The 17334-nt window shown below is 39.2% G+C and overlaps 6 protein-coding genes and 1 long non-coding RNA gene across 10 annotated transcripts; 4 read left to right on the plus strand and 3 right to left on the minus strand.

Annotated features, from left to right (window-relative positions):
* Nucleotides 1–142: 142 nt before the first annotated feature.
* Nucleotides 143–1013, plus strand: LOC105265835 (uncharacterized). Of its 2 annotated transcripts, XR_892106.1 has the most exons (4): nt 143–241; nt 349–516; nt 603–811; nt 877–1013. It is a non-coding gene; the product is annotated as an uncharacterized lncRNA (long non-coding RNA). The 2 variants fall into 2 exon arrangements; XR_892105.1 differs by having other exon boundaries at nt 143–516.
* A 1906-nt stretch (nt 1014–2919) lies between these two features.
* On the plus strand, nt 2920–5068 carry Ssu72 (Ssu72 CTD phosphatase). Its single transcript, XM_011303591.1, has 4 exons — nt 2920–3323; nt 3406–3549; nt 4123–4381; nt 4465–5068. The coding sequence occupies exons 1-4, from the start codon at nt 3241–3243 to the stop codon at nt 4567–4569; spliced, it is 591 nt and encodes a 196-aa protein (XP_011301893.1). The 5' UTR covers nt 2920–3240; the 3' UTR covers nt 4570–5068.
* Nucleotides 5048–7731, minus strand: Ns3 (nucleostemin 3). Its single transcript, XM_011303590.1, has 2 exons — nt 7409–7731; nt 5048–6978 (listed from the first exon to the last, which is right to left on the minus strand). Exons 1-2 carry the CDS (start codon nt 7511–7513, stop codon nt 5188–5190), a joined length of 1896 nt encoding a protein of 631 aa, XP_011301892.1. The 5' UTR covers nt 7514–7731; the 3' UTR covers nt 5048–5187.
* LOC105265836 (ribonuclease H2 subunit A) lies at nt 7727–9007 on the minus strand. The gene is made up of 2 exons (XM_011303589.1): nt 8777–9007; nt 7727–8650 (listed from the first exon to the last, which is right to left on the minus strand). Exons 1-2 carry the CDS (start codon nt 8909–8911, stop codon nt 7814–7816), a joined length of 972 nt encoding a protein of 323 aa, XP_011301891.1. The 5' UTR covers nt 8912–9007; the 3' UTR covers nt 7727–7813.
* Nucleotides 9008–9125: 118 nt separating this feature from the next.
* LOC105265840 (ubiquitin-like protein 4A) lies at nt 9126–10277 on the plus strand. Its single transcript, XM_011303595.1, has 3 exons — nt 9126–9318; nt 9585–9690; nt 9755–10277. The coding sequence occupies exons 1-3, from the start codon at nt 9271–9273 to the stop codon at nt 10045–10047; spliced, it is 447 nt and encodes a 148-aa protein (XP_011301897.1). The 5' UTR covers nt 9126–9270; the 3' UTR covers nt 10048–10277.
* Nucleotides 10265–12177, minus strand: Gem2 (Gemin 2). Of its 3 annotated transcripts, none has more exons than XM_011303594.1 (6): nt 12003–12177; nt 11640–11919; nt 11482–11557; nt 11033–11188; nt 10640–10930; nt 10265–10420 (listed from the first exon to the last, which is right to left on the minus strand). In XM_011303594.1, exons 2-6 carry the CDS (start codon nt 11744–11746, stop codon nt 10328–10330), a joined length of 723 nt encoding a protein of 240 aa, XP_011301896.1. In that variant the 5' UTR covers nt 11747–11919; nt 12003–12177; the 3' UTR covers nt 10265–10327. The 3 variants fall into 3 exon arrangements, with proteins under 3 accessions (XP_011301896.1, XP_011301895.1, XP_011301894.1); XM_011303593.1 differs by having other exon boundaries at nt 11473–11557; nt 11640–11899; nt 12003–12170; XM_011303592.1 differs by having other exon boundaries at nt 11473–11557; nt 12003–12170.
* A 136-nt stretch (nt 12178–12313) lies between these two features.
* H (Hairless) lies at nt 12314–17033 on the plus strand. The gene is made up of 3 exons (XM_011303597.1): nt 12314–14036; nt 14372–15178; nt 15464–17033. Exons 1-3 carry the CDS (start codon nt 13688–13690, stop codon nt 15496–15498), a joined length of 1191 nt encoding a protein of 396 aa, XP_011301899.1. The 5' UTR covers nt 12314–13687; the 3' UTR covers nt 15499–17033.
* The last annotated feature ends 301 nt before the right edge of the window (nt 17034–17334 follow it).

The following is a 17334-nucleotide window of genomic DNA, read 5'->3' on the forward strand; positions in this document are numbered from 1 at the left end:
AAAAGATGATTTACTCCAAAATTGGCACTCCTAATTACTCCACCAATTAATTGATTTTTCCGATAATTGTTAGCTAGCGCTCTAGTTGTTGACAACCATTACGGTGCTAGCTAACAATTATTGGAAAAAACGATTAATTTCCGGAGTAACTAGCAGTCCAAATTTCGGAGTAAATTATATTTTCCAGATAATTCATCCGGGCCTTAAATTTACGTCGTATTTTATATCTTCGCCCAAAACAGTAAGTATGATATTAAATTATTATTGAAGTAAATCAAGTAAACATCACTGACAAATTTGTGAAGATATTTTTAATAACTGTTAATTCGTTGAAACACAAATAATCAGCAGTGGAAGGCTTTGAAATCAGCTCGTCAAAAATTCCAATCAGTGGAATCTGAGGCATCGAAGAGCTCAGAGTTATTAAAAGGGAAGCTGGAGGGATGAAGGAGAAGGTACAGGGAGTCATCGACGAGGCAGGAAAAACGGAGCTGGGTAAAAAAGCTGGACAATTGGGTAAGGAAATTTCAAAATCTACGAAGGGAACTGCTGAGACGTTATCAGAAAAAAGTCAGGCTTTTGAAATGACCAATGCCTTTCAGACTATATCACAGACCGCAGAAGTCGTTAGAAAAGAATTAGACTATCATGGGATTCAAGGACGAGTCTATATACTATTGACTAAATTGAGAAAACGAAAGGAAATATTAGAGAGTGAAGAGAAAATGGTTGAGGCTAATACAGAGGCGACCGGTGTTCTGGACAAGGGGAATAGTTCAACATTAAAATTTGATGGAAATAGTGGCCAGAAGTGAGTTTATGAATGATTTCTTTCGTATTGCTTTTACTCGACACTTTTAATAATTTATTCCACAGACTAGCGTGTGGAATTATCGCGAGATCTTCAGGAGTCTTCGAAAATACGAAAAGAATTTGTGCCTGCGATGGGAAGACCCTGTGGAATGAGCGAGATGAGTCTAAACAAAAAGGTTCATTCAAAAATACTTTCATATATCCAGGTAAATGCACCGTAGCCTAATATGTATATGTAGTATTTACCGATTAAATACAATTTTAAAAGCCAATGTTTTGTGTGTCTTTTCAGTGTGTGGTAATCTTTAAATTCGACCCAGAGTGGATAGTGCACTTTTTGAAAACTACTATAAATTTATTTCTGTATGCAGGTCATGTAAAAGTGATATCATTCCATAATATTCCTGATGAAACATTTTTATATTTCAGTTTTTACTTATAAGGAGGGCTGAAGGTATTTATAACTCAAATAAAAATTCAATATAAACCCATAAATAAATGTTTATTGTGTTTGATCAGATTGATTCAATTCGTACTTTATCATTTATCAGTGTGCGTGATGTAAAAAAATAATAATAATCCAAAAAGGTATGCGAATAACTAGGAAAATCCGATCGAATGAGAATAAATCATTCGTTATCAGAACCACTGTGGCCAGAATTCGTTCTACCTCGAATTGTTTTTGGTTTTTTGTTTCCAAAGAGTAGATTGGACGGCTTCTTTCCCTTTTCTGGTGGATTCAACAGGTCACCAGCGTATGATATTGCACCAGACTGGACTATTCTCCACTCCATCATCTCTGCGGAAAAATCGTCGCAATTTCCGAGGTCCGTGAGGCCTACGATGTAGTCTTTTGTCTTGTCTGAGATGAAGGCTATCGTGGGAATTATTTTGATCCACATTAGGATAATTCCCTGTTGACGATTTCGGTCTCCTCTTAAGCTCTCGCATTTTGTCTACCTTCACCTTTCGTAAATGCATTATCTTTCTTCAGGTCAAGAATTGATCCAGGAATTCATCGACTTCTGTATCTCCCGACAAGAATTTCTCAGCTATTTTCTGGACACAAAGGAGAATACAAATAAAAATCATAATTATCATTTGATAATTGTTTATATAATTGCTTAAATAATTACTTTCGATTCTTCTTCAATTTCAGCAGCAGCTCACAGCCTTTCTTTCAGACAGTTCATGTAATGCTTTTTTATTCTCCTCGAGTTGGGGTTGCTTTGCTAGATTGACTTCGGCCAGAGAACGATTTCCAGCGATCAGAACTTCCTTTTCAGATTCCAATTCTTTAAACTAGGAAACCTCACGAAAAGTTACGAATATCCATAGAAATTGATGAATTTATTATTCATTCATTATTATTTATTATTAATAAATGTCATGGTTCTTTTTTGATTCCAGGTTTTCAAATCATAACAATTTCCCATTTATTGACTTCGTGGATTAGGCCTACAGGGGATACCACGTTAAAAAAAACGCGTCAAGCACTCTACCCCTTGGGTGACGTGGAAAGAGTTTCACTTTAATTACTTGATTTATGAAAAAATAGTCAATACTGGGGATGAATCTCTCGTATTGAAATAATCATATACCCATTGTTCATTTATGCTTTTGTAGACAAAAATCAAACGACTCGACTGGCATTCAAATGCAAACGCCAGAAATCGCTGAATTGTGGGGATGAAACGCACATGAGGAGAAGGCGTTATACTGTGCTACGTACGACGTCTGAAGGTACTTGTCCCCTGTTTTGGTGTCGGCGACATCAAAGCTTGGCAATACCTCCCTGTATCATACCTTATCTACACTGTAAGATTATCGCGTCGCCCTTACCGAGAGGTCGGTACTACAATTGTTCTCCAGGTCTATTCTTCTGGTGATCACATTTTTTGAATATTTTTTAGTGAATATTTCATCATTCTCTCATAAATAAAATACTAGAGCATTCCTTCTCCCTGATGAAGCAAGTGCATCACTTTTCTCTGGAATTTCATTGCGTTAAATAAAATCTAAGGAACTCATTATTATTTTTCAAATAAAGGAAAAAACGCAGAGGTCGCTGCAGCCCTAGCACTTCTGCACTTGCGCAGACACGTAGGGCATCTTCTCTGGTTTTGGGTGAATGAAAACAATTTCAAGGGAGAAAGTATCAGGGAAATTCCATTATAAGCCAGCGAGAATTGTATTGACACTAAAATTAATTCATTAACTTGCAACTTCCGTTTTCTTCGAAGATAGAGCACCGGAGATAGATCAATTGCACATTTTAATTGATTTTAATCTGGGATTGGAGGGTTTGAAGGTTAATTGCAACCTTGATAGACGAAACATATTTTTTACGTAGATTATATTGATAATTCGATATTGTATTTCTATATCGGGGAATTTTCACGTGAAATTGTCGTTTGTATCGGTAAAATGCCATCGTCCAAGTCTTTGAGCGTCGCTGTCATATGTTCTAGTAACATGAATAGGAGTATGGAGGCACATGCCTTTTTGAGGTAAAATCAGAATTCGGAGGGTAGTAAAATTGGTGGGGCTCTCAGGATTGTCAATTAATTTATCTGGATTTCGTATTTTTAGCAAAAAGGGATTCAATGTCAAGTCTTTCGGGACGGGGGACAAAGTGAAACTTCCAGGGAGTGGTCCTGACAGACCAAATGTTTACGATTTTGGCACGACCTACGACGAAATCTATAACGATTTGCTAGCCAAGGATAAACAACTGTATCCTTAACAACGTTAAAGCCTATGTTTAATTGACATCACGATATTTTTCTGAAGAACCTAAAAACCTCAGAAGATATAAAACTAGTGAAGTGGTTGAAAGAAGCAAGTCAACTTCCCCCTATGATAGGTTTTTCAAGAATATCTCCGGAATTAAGGAAGATAGCGAAATATTTATCATAATCATTATCATAGATCTCACTAAACTCTATAAAAAAGAGTATGACAAAAATTATGGTATCTCCCGTCATCTCTGAAATATATTGGAAAAACTGAACCAAGTGAGGGGTGCACTTGCCTCTTTTTCAACTTTGATTAGGGGAATATTTAAGGAATTACTGAATTTAGAGAAAAATATAAGAGGAATTTTTTTTTGGGGAGAAAACTCTCTACAAAGAATGTTTATACTTTTTTTCTCTAAAATTTGTTCTTCTTCAGATATTCAGGGAGTAGTGTCTTCTGCCTGTGATGGATGTTCATTTCTAGGTGAATCATCGAGGGATAATTGTTAAACTTTGTAACCAATGCAAAACAATATTTCCTTGACTCTGTACAATTATTTCAACAACTCAGATACACACAGATGGGTTTGCTACACATGTTAGACCGCAATCGACGGATAAAACCGAGGCCAGAGCGTTTTCAACTGAGCAAAGAGAAATTCGATTTGTTAGTGACGTGTGAGGAACGTGTCTACGACCAAGTGATCGAGTACATGGAATCCAGAACTCCCGTGGACAATCAGCCAGTTCATCTCATTAATATCGACATCCAGGATAATCACGAGGAGGCGACAGTCGGATCCTTCCTCATCTGTGAATTAGTAACAACGGTATTGTACAATAAGACGTGACAGAAAATTGCAATTGATGCTAGAATAATAAATTACATAATGAGACAATTTCTCTATTTCAGTTGGCGAATTCTGACGACTTGGACAACGACATCGACAGCCTTCTCTACGAGTTCGAGTCAACCAAATTCCAACGACCGATGCTACACACCATACTATTTTACTGAATAATCTGAAGTGGAACAACTGAGAGTAACAATAATTTTTAATTTAATTTTGTAGCCTCAGAACTTCGAATCATTGGACAAAGAGGACGAGTGCCAAGGAACAGGACGAATAACTATATAATTAACAATTGTAAATAGAAATTGAATGAGAAGAAGAGGTTGAACGTTCTTTAATTCATCTTAATGCATCTGCGATGCATTTTCATGAGCAATTGGTCGACACAAACTTCATGATTTTTTAAATAATTGATATTCATCAACAATATTGAGAGTTCAATTCACGTAGAATGAGCAAGTCCTTCCAATTTCATTGTGATGATGTTCCCTGCGATTTTTTTAATTAACGAAAAACCTGTTCCACATTAAATCCATAAGATTCGTTTAAACTCCAGTCGTACGTCCGAATGAGAATTAAAGAACCTGAACGATCAGCTGTGACTCCCGAAAATTAATCGAGAGAAGACAAGAAACATTTGAATAAATGGAGAAGGAGCTATAATTGATTTTATTTATTACCAAATTCTTGCTTCTGGATTAAGGAAAATGAGGGAGGAAGAAATATATACATCACAGTAGAAAAAACATGAATTTATCTCAATTAATCAACACTGGATTATTTTAGTGTTGGTCCAGGTGTGCGTAGAGCCTCCTAGTCTTCTCTCGTTTCTTCTTATTCCCATGCTTATTCATCTTCTTCCAGGGCTTGTCCCCGAGGTTTTCTGGTTGTACCTTGGCAGATCCTGGGCGTCCCTTCACGTGGACTCCACTGTTGTTCCCCTGAAAGAACATTCTGTCCATCTCCTCGGTGTTCACCGCAACCCCTCGACTAGCTCGAACCTGCCTCGGGGGAAGAGCTCTGGTGTCAGGAATGGGCTTTCGTCTGAGAGGGAATGAGTGGAATGTCTCTTGATTCTGCGTTGGTGGAGCCACAGAGTACAGAAGCTTGCCATTCACAAAGTCCTTGAGGAGATAACGAGCTGATCTGGGATTGTCTGGTTGTCCATTTTGCGTCATAAATCCTCGATAATATCCATAAGTATTGAGCAGCTCCTCAGACGTGGGGGGCCTCTCGGGGTCCTCCCCATCCCCAGGTTTGGGTATCATGATGCCATAAATATCTTCCAGCACATGTCTTGGAATAAGCGTCGCCAGGAGTGTGACAGCAGGCACATGGTCTCTCAGCTGGTCAATGGGTAAAATACCATTGAGCACCATTTCTGCTTTGGTGCAGACAAAACTGGGCATCACCAGGCCTGGACAGTCACACAGCATCAGCTCTTTATCCACGAAAAGTGTCTGAAAGTGTTTGGTCTTTCCTGGAGTGGCAGAAACCGAGACCTTCTTGTCCATCAAAATAGCATTTATCGTACTGCTCTTCCCCACATTGGGATATCCCACCAGTCCCACGGTCGTCACCCCCTCAGTGTATTTCTTCAAGTCCTTCCCCATAGATTTGAAAAATTCGATCAATTTATCTCGACATAACAGCGCTGGAGAATTGGAAAAATCTTTTGGTTTTTCATCAGGAATTTCCTCTTCTTGAGAGTTTCCGTTAGTCAAATCCTCGTTGGCACTCTCATATTCACTACCGGAGGCAAAGTCTGAGCAATAAGAGGACTCCTCGTCCTCCTCATCCTCTTCATCCTCTTCATCATCCTTACCCTCTTCGTTCTCAGGAGTGCATAAATCTTCCTGGAAACTCTCAGAAATCCTCGAACTCCTCTTTCTGTTTCTAATCACCTCTCCTCCAGGAATTTGAGACTTGATTGACTCAGCGGCCTCTGTAGCCGAAAAAAATGCAATCCTCACCCCGATATTGGTAAAATATTCAGTCCACAGGATTCGCTGGCTCTGGGTCAAGAAATCTGCCTTATTCACGAGGATGACGTTCCTCTTGTGCTCGTCAATCTCCTTCACGTACTTCTCGAGGTCTTCGCAACGGAACAAAAGAGGATTCCTGGCGTCGACGATCTGGACGATGATGTCACTCCTCTCGACGACCCTCCAGAGTTGCCTCCAGAACTCCAGATTCTTCTCATATGGAGTCAGTGTGAGCCCCTGGGCCTCTTGGAGAAGAGCCAATTGTCTTCTCCACTCCAGGAAGTCCTCTTTCTCCTTCGTCTGGAGCTCGTGAGCACTCGTGTGGGCGTCCCACTTCGGCCTCCTGGGGATCTTCAGCAGGGACTCATTCGATTTATGCAACTCCAGGAGCGCTGATCTTTCACTCTCCGATAGAATTCCAATTCCACTCTGGGGATTCACGTATTTGATGTTGAGCTTCTCGGCGTGGAATTCGGTGCCTGCCAGCTGAGCTGTCGACAGGAACTCCTGGAAGGAACTCTCCTCTGTCACTGAGGAGAGATTCAAACGGTCCCATTGATAACCGTCATTTATGTCTGATGTGTGGAGCTATAAAACAATTCAATTTTTATTTATATCATTCATTATCCTGCATTTACAATCAATCAAAAAATAATGTTCCTATATATTTTTCATGATCCAAAATAGTATATACAATTATTCATATATTTGGGGAGACAGTACCAATCATTCCGAATTATTTTTCTTTAATTACCTATAATTAAAAGAAATACTGTAATTCGTTTGAAATTTTATCTGTTTTTTTTATTTAGATTGATTATCGTATTCAGGAATTACATTTTATTATTCGATTAGACGAGTTGTGTTGTTGAGATGTGAGATAGAGAAAATTACGTATCGAGTTTTAAAAAAAAGTGGAAAAAGTAAAAAAGAAACTTTATCTTATGGATTAGATTGAAGAATGAGAGGTTTTATAGTTCAACATGTTATTTAGAACACATGTATGTCATAACCTCACCAATGAACCCTCTTTAGCCCCACGTTTCGACCTGTTCACTCCGAAACGATCTCGAAGAAGCGCTTTTCCAAGGTCCCCCTGCTTTCCTCTCCCCTTTTTGCTCATTTCCCCAATTATTCACTAATTAAAAACAGGAAAATCTCTATATAAACAAGAAACCCTGCGTTCACTACTCCAAGCGCTTTACCACATGCACTAATCAGCTGATGATCGATTAAATAAAATCCCCGCGAAATCCTAAGATTCAAATGCAACAAACGAAAAAAAAATCAATTACAGAATTAATTCCGTTTTCTTTTCATAAAAAATTTTCCCACCAAATACATTATGTATATAAAAAAAAATTACGAAAGACTTGATTTTTCATTGCTGCCTTAGAAATAATTAAAACAATGAATTCACTATTTAAAGCTCATGAGTTACAGCGAGACGTCGATCAGTAAAAAACTCGTGGCTCTTCCTCTGAGGCTTCTCAAAGAATTTGGAGATCTTCTGCTCATTGGGTTCAGTCTGGAGGTCCTCGTCATCGATGTCTTCCCATTCAACGTCAACCGCTTTCTCCCCCAGGATGGTCTGAGCAGTGGACCAGCTGAACCTGACGATCTGTGGATATCCGAAAACAGGATCGACGTTCTCACTCATCCACTTCTTGGTGAGAGGATCATTGGGGTATCCACTGCCATGCTCACCCTTTGGTGATCCCTCCCTGAATCTCCAGGCCCTCAGGGCGTGATCCCTGGAGACTTTGGCGCATATACTGGCAGCTGAGACGATGGGATACGTCGAGTCAGCCTTCTTGGCTACCACAATCTTGGGGATGTCTGGGAAAATGGCCTTTAGCTTTGCCTGATACTTCTCTGGTTTTCCCACAGTGTCCACGTACACCTCCACAATGTTGGCACCAGCCTCGATGGCTCGTTTAATCAATCCTATTGCTGAATTCATGGAGACCTCGTTCAAGGACGTCTTCGATCTTCTATACATGCTGGTGGTGATGCTGTTCGGGGATATGGCCTCCACGATCCATCCCATGTCATCGTGGTTGTCGCAGATTTTATCAAATATCTCGTCCCTCTTGTCCTCGGTGAGGGTCTTGGAGTCTGCACACCCGAGATCTACCAGCAACTGCTTCCTAGAGAGAGGGGCATACGCTATCCCATAGACCATTGGCCCCAGGACTGGACCCCTCCCTGCCTCGTCCACTCCCAGCTGGCAGGGCTCGTCTTTGCAGATCTGAGGGACCTAGGCACATTCATTCAAAAAGTAATTAAAAATTCTAAAGATTTAGAAACTAATAAATCCTATACCCATTTACTAAACATTAAATGACACCTCATAAATTGAGGATTAATTTTCTTTCATAATCACCTCAGTCTGATGAATTTGATTGATGCTGTGATCCCTCTTCTCAAAAAAAGGAGTGAGATCCCCACGACAGGTGATTCTCGTTGATTTTCCTTCGTCAATGCTTTCCATGTTCGACTCACCTCTGTCCTCCTCCATAATCTTACGAAAATTCCGATAATTCGTTGCAGAAAACTCGAAACACTCAAAAAAAAACTCTGAAAATCCTTTATAACCTCAAGAGTTCGAACGACCGCCAAAAAGTCAACGGTAACGTGCTCTCATCCAATCAGAATCTCGCAATTCTATTTAATTCCTGCATGTATCATTCCATGTGGTACACACACAGTGAATCATGAATACGTAAGCCTCGAGGAAATTAACCTGCAAAGTAAAATGAATGGGAAGACATCGACGTTGTCCACGTACTGTTGTTTATCGTCAGGACTTTGACGTGGGAATTCGGAAGGCGAGGGATTAAATTTCGCGAGGGAATTCAGCACCTAGGGATATCCATCATGAAGGTTTTGGTAAAGATATTGCAAGGAAAGGCTTGTGTGGTTGAGGTGAGTTGAATTGAGTCACCTGAGTGACAGCACGATTTCCTTTCATCATCAATCCTTCCAGAATTGATCCAATTTGTCAAATTAATTTGGTGGGTTTTTTCTCACCATTTTTATTGGATTCTAAACCTCTCACTGTCCAGCACATTTTATAATTTCCAGGAATTCTATTAATATATCTGAACAACAAATCAGTCACTCGATGTTGGATTAATCCCTTTTACACAAATTAATATACAATTAGATTGTTTTTATTTCTTTTGTGGTAGATATCACCTACGGCGACTGTTCTGGAACTGAAAAACAGAGTCAGAGAGCTTTTGGGTGTTGATGTACCTCAGCAGAAACTTTTGTTGACTGGAAAAGCACTTGCAGGTTCTGGAATATTCGTATAATTTTTTATTTTCAGGATTTTTTTCTGATTTTCTTCATTTTTCAGACGAAAATCCCCTGAGTTTTTATCCAGGAATAAAGGATGGAATAAAATTAAACCTCGTAGTGAAGAAATCGTCCCAAGGACCGAGTGACGAACCACAAGTAACTAAATGTGGAACAGTTCTGCTTCGAGAATCAGTAACGAAAATCCTCAAACACTATTACAGTGAATCTGAGACTGAATCAATAGTCAATGAGTTGATAAAGGATTTAAGGAATAAAGTCAATAGTCTGAGCTTCGACGACCTTGAGAGATTAGCGACGGCTCTGATTCAGGATCAGGAGTCCATTGGCTGATGAACAAGTTGGGTATTATAAAAACCTGAAGACAAAACGTAACTGATGTTATAATTATTGATAATTTAGTTAAGAACACGGTGTATGATTTTCCTATTTTAATATTGATGCATTGTATGAGTCTCGGTCTTTCTTCGGAGAAATTCGAATCATTCGTGTCATTTAGACGTTCTTCTTGTGATTTAATTGATCGTAAATGGTAATGGATAATAAATACTTTTTTTAGATTACAGAGTTTATCAATTTTTTTTATTTTCTTCCCACAAACTTTTTTTTTTCGTTACGGATCTGCTAAGTCCAGTTGTCGAAAGTACCTGGCCACCAAACAAATAAATAAATTCAGGGCTTTCACCTTTTCGTGTTCTTCTGGATCCTAAAATAATGAAAATTCAATTGAAAATTTATGTACAAACATTTCAGGATATCCAGTGTATAATCTCCAGAGTTTTCATTTAATTGATGAGTCATACCCCCGTTCAATTAGAAATTTCCATTCGATGAAGGTATGAATCTTAAATCCCTTGATGATTATTAATTAAATAAACTTAAGGATAAAAGTTTTCCACAAAATTGGAAATGTCAAATTAAATACCAAATTAGCTCTTGCCACCGAACAAGATCTCGCCAGAGTCCTCAAGGATGAGCAAACGTCGGGATTTAGTGGCAGCTCTAAAACAGCCAGAAGGGCGTAAATCCACTGTCCCAAGTCACAGTCGACTGTTCCCCTGGACTCCACCTCTTCAATCAGGTACTCCAACACTTGCTCGACTTGTGCCTGATTCAAGCAAAAAATAATATCGAGTGTTGGATGTCGAGGGGCCGATTCTTCAGCCGCAGAACCGAGGCAAAAGTTCACCCAACCATTTTTGTCATCCACATCTGGCTGAAAAGAAAGCGATCATTATTTCAAGACGAACGAAGAAAATCTGCATCGAACTTGATTAAATCAGAATTCACAACAGAATTAACGACTGGATTTTCTTACGAATTTCACAGTTGTCCTGCTGTACTGGCGATAATTCTCTCTCTCAGCTTTTATCCTCGAGATCTTCAGTCTGACACTCGAAAAATCATCAATCTGACATTTCTGCCATTCATACGTGGGACTGAGGTTTTCTGGAGCTTCCAAACATCCACCCAGCTGTTTCAAAAATAAAATTCCTCAATTAATTCCACTGGAAAATCCATTAGCCAAAAGCCAAAATTTTACACAGTGAAATAAACTCTAATTATGAAGCTTTATTAGATATACGTTGAAATAAAAAACTACTGGATTTGTTGGAAAATATCAATTAACGAAGGATGTCAAATTTGATGCATTACATTTGATCAGGTTTCAGGTACCCTAAGACCTTCTACCAATCGAGATATGATCTAAAATTGGTATAAAACTCGAATTAATTGTCATCAATGGCCAATAATTACAGTTTTTACATTGACAGTTGGTTTTTTCAGTCTAGCCTCGTCGATCCTTGCTACAACGACGTCCTCACATTGTTTCGCTTCAATCCTGAAGAGAAAAAAATCAGTAGCAAAAAAAGATGAATCTACCTGGGGAATCCCAATAAATATAATGTTTATTATTGTCCTACACAACACGTTTTATGTAGTCCTCCCCTGACATCGGAGGCTGTGACAGATCGATATCTCCATCGATATCACCGACGAACAGCACCGGATTCTTCAAATGATCGTTCATGATTACAAAATAACTAGTCTATCAAAAGTAACCAAAATTATCATGCGTGACACGATTTTGAATCGACATGATTCCAAAATCTTCCTTTTTATCATTCCCAATTTCCCACGGATCGACTCCAAGAGGACAGACTGGTCCGACTAATTATTGTGGCTGAATTGTGCCAAAAATTCCTAAAAACCAATAGAAAGAAAATCATCAAAATAAATTGTAACCACAATACAGCTATTATTCAAAATAACAAACATCCACTGACAATCAGAATTGCACCCTAAATTGCAAAATTTCTCCGAAACCTTTCGATCCTTTGATCTGTAAACTCGAATATTGTGTTTATGAATAAGAAGGAGATTTAAAAAAATATGGAAGGAAGACGTGGGAGTACCGTGTGTCCCCCCCAGACTAAAACCGTTAAAAAACCTCAACCCCGTGGAGGAGAGATGGAATTTTTAATCCCCGACGGTTCACCAGCCGAACCCGAGGAACAAGCGGAACACGAAACCGTCCTGAACCCAGCGGAACGCATTTGGCATGAAGAAACGAGGAGGTGTTGTCGGTCCCCAAGAGTGAGTGAGACACTACCTAAAAAAAGTGAGAGGTCTAAACCCACGGGACGTAGACACGAGAGAAAATTTCTCGGGGTTCCGCTTTCCGTTTATTATTATTACGTTTTTTTCTCCTTTATTTTCCATCCACAACCACAAAATCCTCCAATTAAATCCCCCAGCCTGGTGTGCCCCACAACCTCCACTGATGGATCACAATCCAGTGAATGATTGAAAATAAATCCGCGCAACAATCCACAGTTGTAATTTAGGAATTTTTGGGGATCGAAACATCGGCACGGAGAATAAAATGAAAGTTAAAATAAGAGGAATAAGAAACGAGAAATGGTGGACGGTTGTATGAAAACGATTGGACGAGTGAAATTGGGTAGAAAACCATCAGCCGGCGACGCGCGGAAATTTCTACCATCCGAGTGACGATTTATTTCCTTCTACCAGACAAATACAAATATTTCATCTGATTTTATTTAGTGCATCGTCTCCCTCCAGGAGCTCTTCGAGTCTTTTTGTGGTACTGAGACAGACGAATAAATCATTCCAACACGTTCAATGTACCCAGCATGGTGCACTCCATGGATTTTAATCATCGAAATCCCCAGAGCCCCTGAATGATAACTCTCATCTCAATTAGAGTGGATCCAACATTGAGGGAACGCACAGAACTTGTCCACAACGTAACCCAGAGTGAACTATTGAAATTATCGTGATTATCGTGACTGAGTGACGAATAAGAACATCAGAGCCTCCAATTATCCTGATAAACAATCTAAAATCGTGTAAATGTAATCAAGTGCCGAGTCAGGCGTAAATAAGACGATTGTGGGGTTGAATTCAAGTTTTTCAAGGAGGAAGGGCCACCGTTTGGTGCGTGGGTGGTGTACCACTGGATTTTATTACTTTTTAACTGGTGAAAAGGGGTAATTGACGTATTTGTGAGTAATTGTCTTGTTGGAGGTGTTTTTGGGGGCTGGTGAAGTTTGTTGTGGGTTGTGGGTCGATGCCAAGTGGCAGGAATGGGAATTCCTGGACTTTCGTGACACGAACACGTCCTCCACCCTTCGTGGGTTCTTCCCTGATTGTCAGATTTTTCATTTAATATCCTCGAGGATGAGAGGGACAATGTGGCTCTGTGGAGACTGACTGTCGATTGACAACAATTTTTTTTGTTATCGTGGAGGATAAGTGGCTGTTGGATTTTGTTCAGGGGTTCTGGTGATGTGACAACGATTTTTTCGAGGTGTTTTTGGGCTGACGATCATTTGGGGATCATCTGGGGCACCAGGGAAAGGTAGACTGGAGAGTGAAGATTTTGGGGGGATTGAGTGGAAGATGAGAGGTTAAACGTTGAAGGGATGGGTGGTGGTAGGGTATCAGTATGCGGGAGAAGTCATCAGAATGTCCCACTCACGTAGAGTACGTGAGGGGCACGACAGAGATGTGCTCGCGTGATCCTCCCGCTCTGCATCCAGCCCTTGCCAAGGCCAATGGTAAAAATTCATCGCCACAGGCGAGCCCAAGGGGAGACAGGGCTATTGACAGAGAGGCTAACTGTTTACCCACACCTGGAGGGAGATTGAAGTTCTTTAAGGATGGCAAGTTTATACTTGAACTGTCACACAGGAGGGATGGCGAGAGGACCACATGGTTTCCTGTACCCAAGAAAACTTTTTGGCCCCCTGCTAGCACCACACCGAATAGACAGGAGAGCTCAACTTCACTCAGTGGTAATTCATCACTTTTTCACACCTTTAATCAGTTGTTATTCGATTAATTTTCGAATAATGTAGTTTAATTGATCCGTACCAAATAGCTTTTTATTTTTACTGATGAATTAGTTTTCGAGAAATATCTCACGATCTGAGAGAGCCGGACAATTTTTTTGTAAACATGTTTTTTTAAGTACTGTAATTACCCTCATGAATGACATTTAAATGGAAATTTTTAATAACTCTCTTAGAGTCAGAGATATTCGTTGAGTAATTAACGACTTCAGGGAAGTGAAAAAACGGTGCCTTCCTTGGATATGTTTTTCATGGAAAACTCTTTGTTGACGTTTCAGTATCGGATGACAATTCGTCGATCCAATCAAGTCCCTGGCAGCGAGATCACTGTTGGAAGCAGAGCCACCCACGACGCTGCGTGACAACGGAGTTCAACTTCTATTACCATCGTGACCCTCGAAATGGTCTCTCGACACCACCTCGTCAACTGTCTCGCATACGTCGACGTCCCCTGGATCCTTGGCCCCTTCCCCTCCTGACGGAGACCCCCACGAGGCCCCAAAAGCCCCCAACAAAGTCGAACAACGTGACCCCAGGGAAGGCACTGACTCTTATAATCGACAAGCTCTCGCGTTTAGATCCAAATGTCGTCTCCCCCAGGAAGAGAATACTGAGAGAATTGGAGAGAGTTACCCTCGAAGATCAGGCATCAAAAAGACGTGTCACACCCCAGCCAATAGCCCCCACAACAACACCCCCTGTCCAATCCCAGAAGCAATTGTCTTCGTACAGTATCACCAGTATTTTAGGTGAGGATAAACCCAGTCCAGAGCCTGGCTTCCTCAGGAATCTCCTCAAGCTCGAGGACAATGCTGTCAAATACTCGTCGAGTCATTCCTACCCTAGGGGTAGAATCGATCCATTCGTTGCCTCTGCCAACACCTCGATTCATCATCCAATTTATGGGGTTCCAATGCTACCACCCGGACCCTACAGGGCCCCAGGCCTCTGGATGCACTATCCACCTCCTGTTCATTATCCACCACCTATTCCCATTTATCCACCCCCACCACCTCCACATCCATCGTCTCCACCGGTTCATCATTATAAGGATTATAGGGAACAAACTCTCACACCTCCATCAGGTATTTATATTCAGCTGCTGATTTAAGAACACAAAAAGGTTCTCAAATAAATCTTGTTGGGGGTACACCAATTAATTATTAACAATCACACAAACAAATTTAAACAAAATTGTTATTTCAATATTGTTTCACAATTTTTTTTCTCTCCTTTTTTCAAGATTTCGTTGAGAATCTGTTCTCTTTCCTCAGAATAATTCGACAATCTGATACATTATTACTGTGAATTAATTAAAATCGATTATCTACCACCAAAATTAATTCCTGAATTCCCCGAATTTGTTGCAGATGTGCCGTTAAATTTGTCGAAGCATGCAGGTTGAATCTCGAAATGCCTGAGAATTCGAGTAAAAAAAAAAGAAATAAAGTTTGGTGCCTTAGCGAAGAGAAACAAATCGATATCAACTACACTGCCTGTGCAACGACAATGAGTATCACTAGTATTTTTCTACACCATTGAATCATCATTTTAAAAAAAACAAAGAAAACAGATATGAGAACTGAAAGCAAGAGGCAACAGCGAAAGCCCTATAAACTGAACGATAAATAACAATTTGAAAATAAATTCGCAGGGCGAATGCGAAGTTAAGTCGACATGTAAATAATCGAGTAGGAAAATCTGTGGATGCAAAAGGTCCTCTGCTCCCCATTAATCCAATACGATGAAAAATTCCCCCATTTTAAGTCATTTTAATCACCCATATAGTATTAAAAATGAGATAACGTTGGAGGTAAAGTGCAATTAGCCGATGATAACGTAAAACTCCCACGACTCCATTATTAGGAAGAGAACAAAACGATTGACTATTCCTTTATTATCAGATAACGTCCATTAGGTGATAGTGGCTCGAATGAGCAGCGAAGTCCTGACTTTGCCAAATCAACCAAAAGAATCATCTTCCCTGGAAAATGCAGTGAAACCAGAATAATAGATTAATATTTTCCCTCTGAATCGAATGATCAAATTAATCCAACAATTCCTCCGATTGTTTCTTATACTGTAAAAATAATTGTTTAAGTCGTCAAACAGACTTCCTCGTTGTTTCATCTGCATCCCATCTACATTATTGTCCTAATAATTCTGATTAATTTTTAATTTTTCTCATCGATTATTTGTCACTAGGAAATGAAAATGATGGGAAAATGTGAGAAGAGTGAATATTAACGATTTTACAATTATCCACAATCGTTGGTAAATTGTAATTGAGTTAATGGAGACATAAAGACATAGGTTTATGTACAGAAACAGATACTACGTAATATACATGATTAGATCTATTATTCTTATTATCATTGGAGAACTTGTAGCGATTTGGTTAATTTAGGATTAAGAATTTTCCTTATTCTTTCTCGTGGTTACAACGGAGGAAACATATTTATGCAATATCGAGAAGTATGAAGACATTTTAAATATATATTATATATATTATGAAATTGAAAAATACAGAGCGTGAGGTGTGCCTTAAATATCTCGGAGTGACAGAAAATTTTTTAACAAATTCACTGGGGAAAATGGTGATCAGCTCGATGTACATTAGACTCCTGTGTACATATACATTTTTTAATTCTGTAATTCTTTTTTTTTTGTAATCGTTTAGGCGCGTAGGACAGTACACGTGCCACTGACTTGAATTTATATTTATTTAATGGGGAAAAAGTGATTATTTTCGGGGGGTTTTTTTACTTGACTCGAAGCAAAAATAGTAGAATGTAGAAAATGGATAAGGCAAGTTCACTCAGGCTCTAATAGATCAAATAATTTACACATTCAATGAATCCTCGTGAAAGCGTGAAGGAAATTGAGAAAATTGTATAGAAAGACTAATTTCGTAAATATAAATATTTCGTATATACCAGAGGTCATATTTTTTCAATCATTTCATTTCTTTTTTTTTTCAAGGTAAAATCCCATGGGGTTTCTACCCATTTATTTCGAGTTTGACTCTTCGTGGAATTTCAAATTTATTCAGGAATGGGTTTTGCTGAAATTTTCAGAAGACGAATTCACTTGGAAGTTGAAATAAAAATGTCTTTTGAAATTGATTGACAACCAGAATGACCAGAACTCAAAAATCAATTATTTAAAAAAAAAATGAAGTTCCTGAGAACATAAAAAATTTCAATGACTCATTTAGAAGAAGTAATGACTGACGAAAAAT

This window comes from Fopius arisanus, unplaced genomic scaffold (genome assembly GCF_000806365.1).
Source record: "Fopius arisanus strain USDA-PBARC FA_bdor unplaced genomic scaffold, ASM80636v1 scaffold00032, whole genome shotgun sequence".
NCBI lineage: Eukaryota > Metazoa > Arthropoda > Insecta > Hymenoptera > Braconidae > Fopius > Fopius arisanus.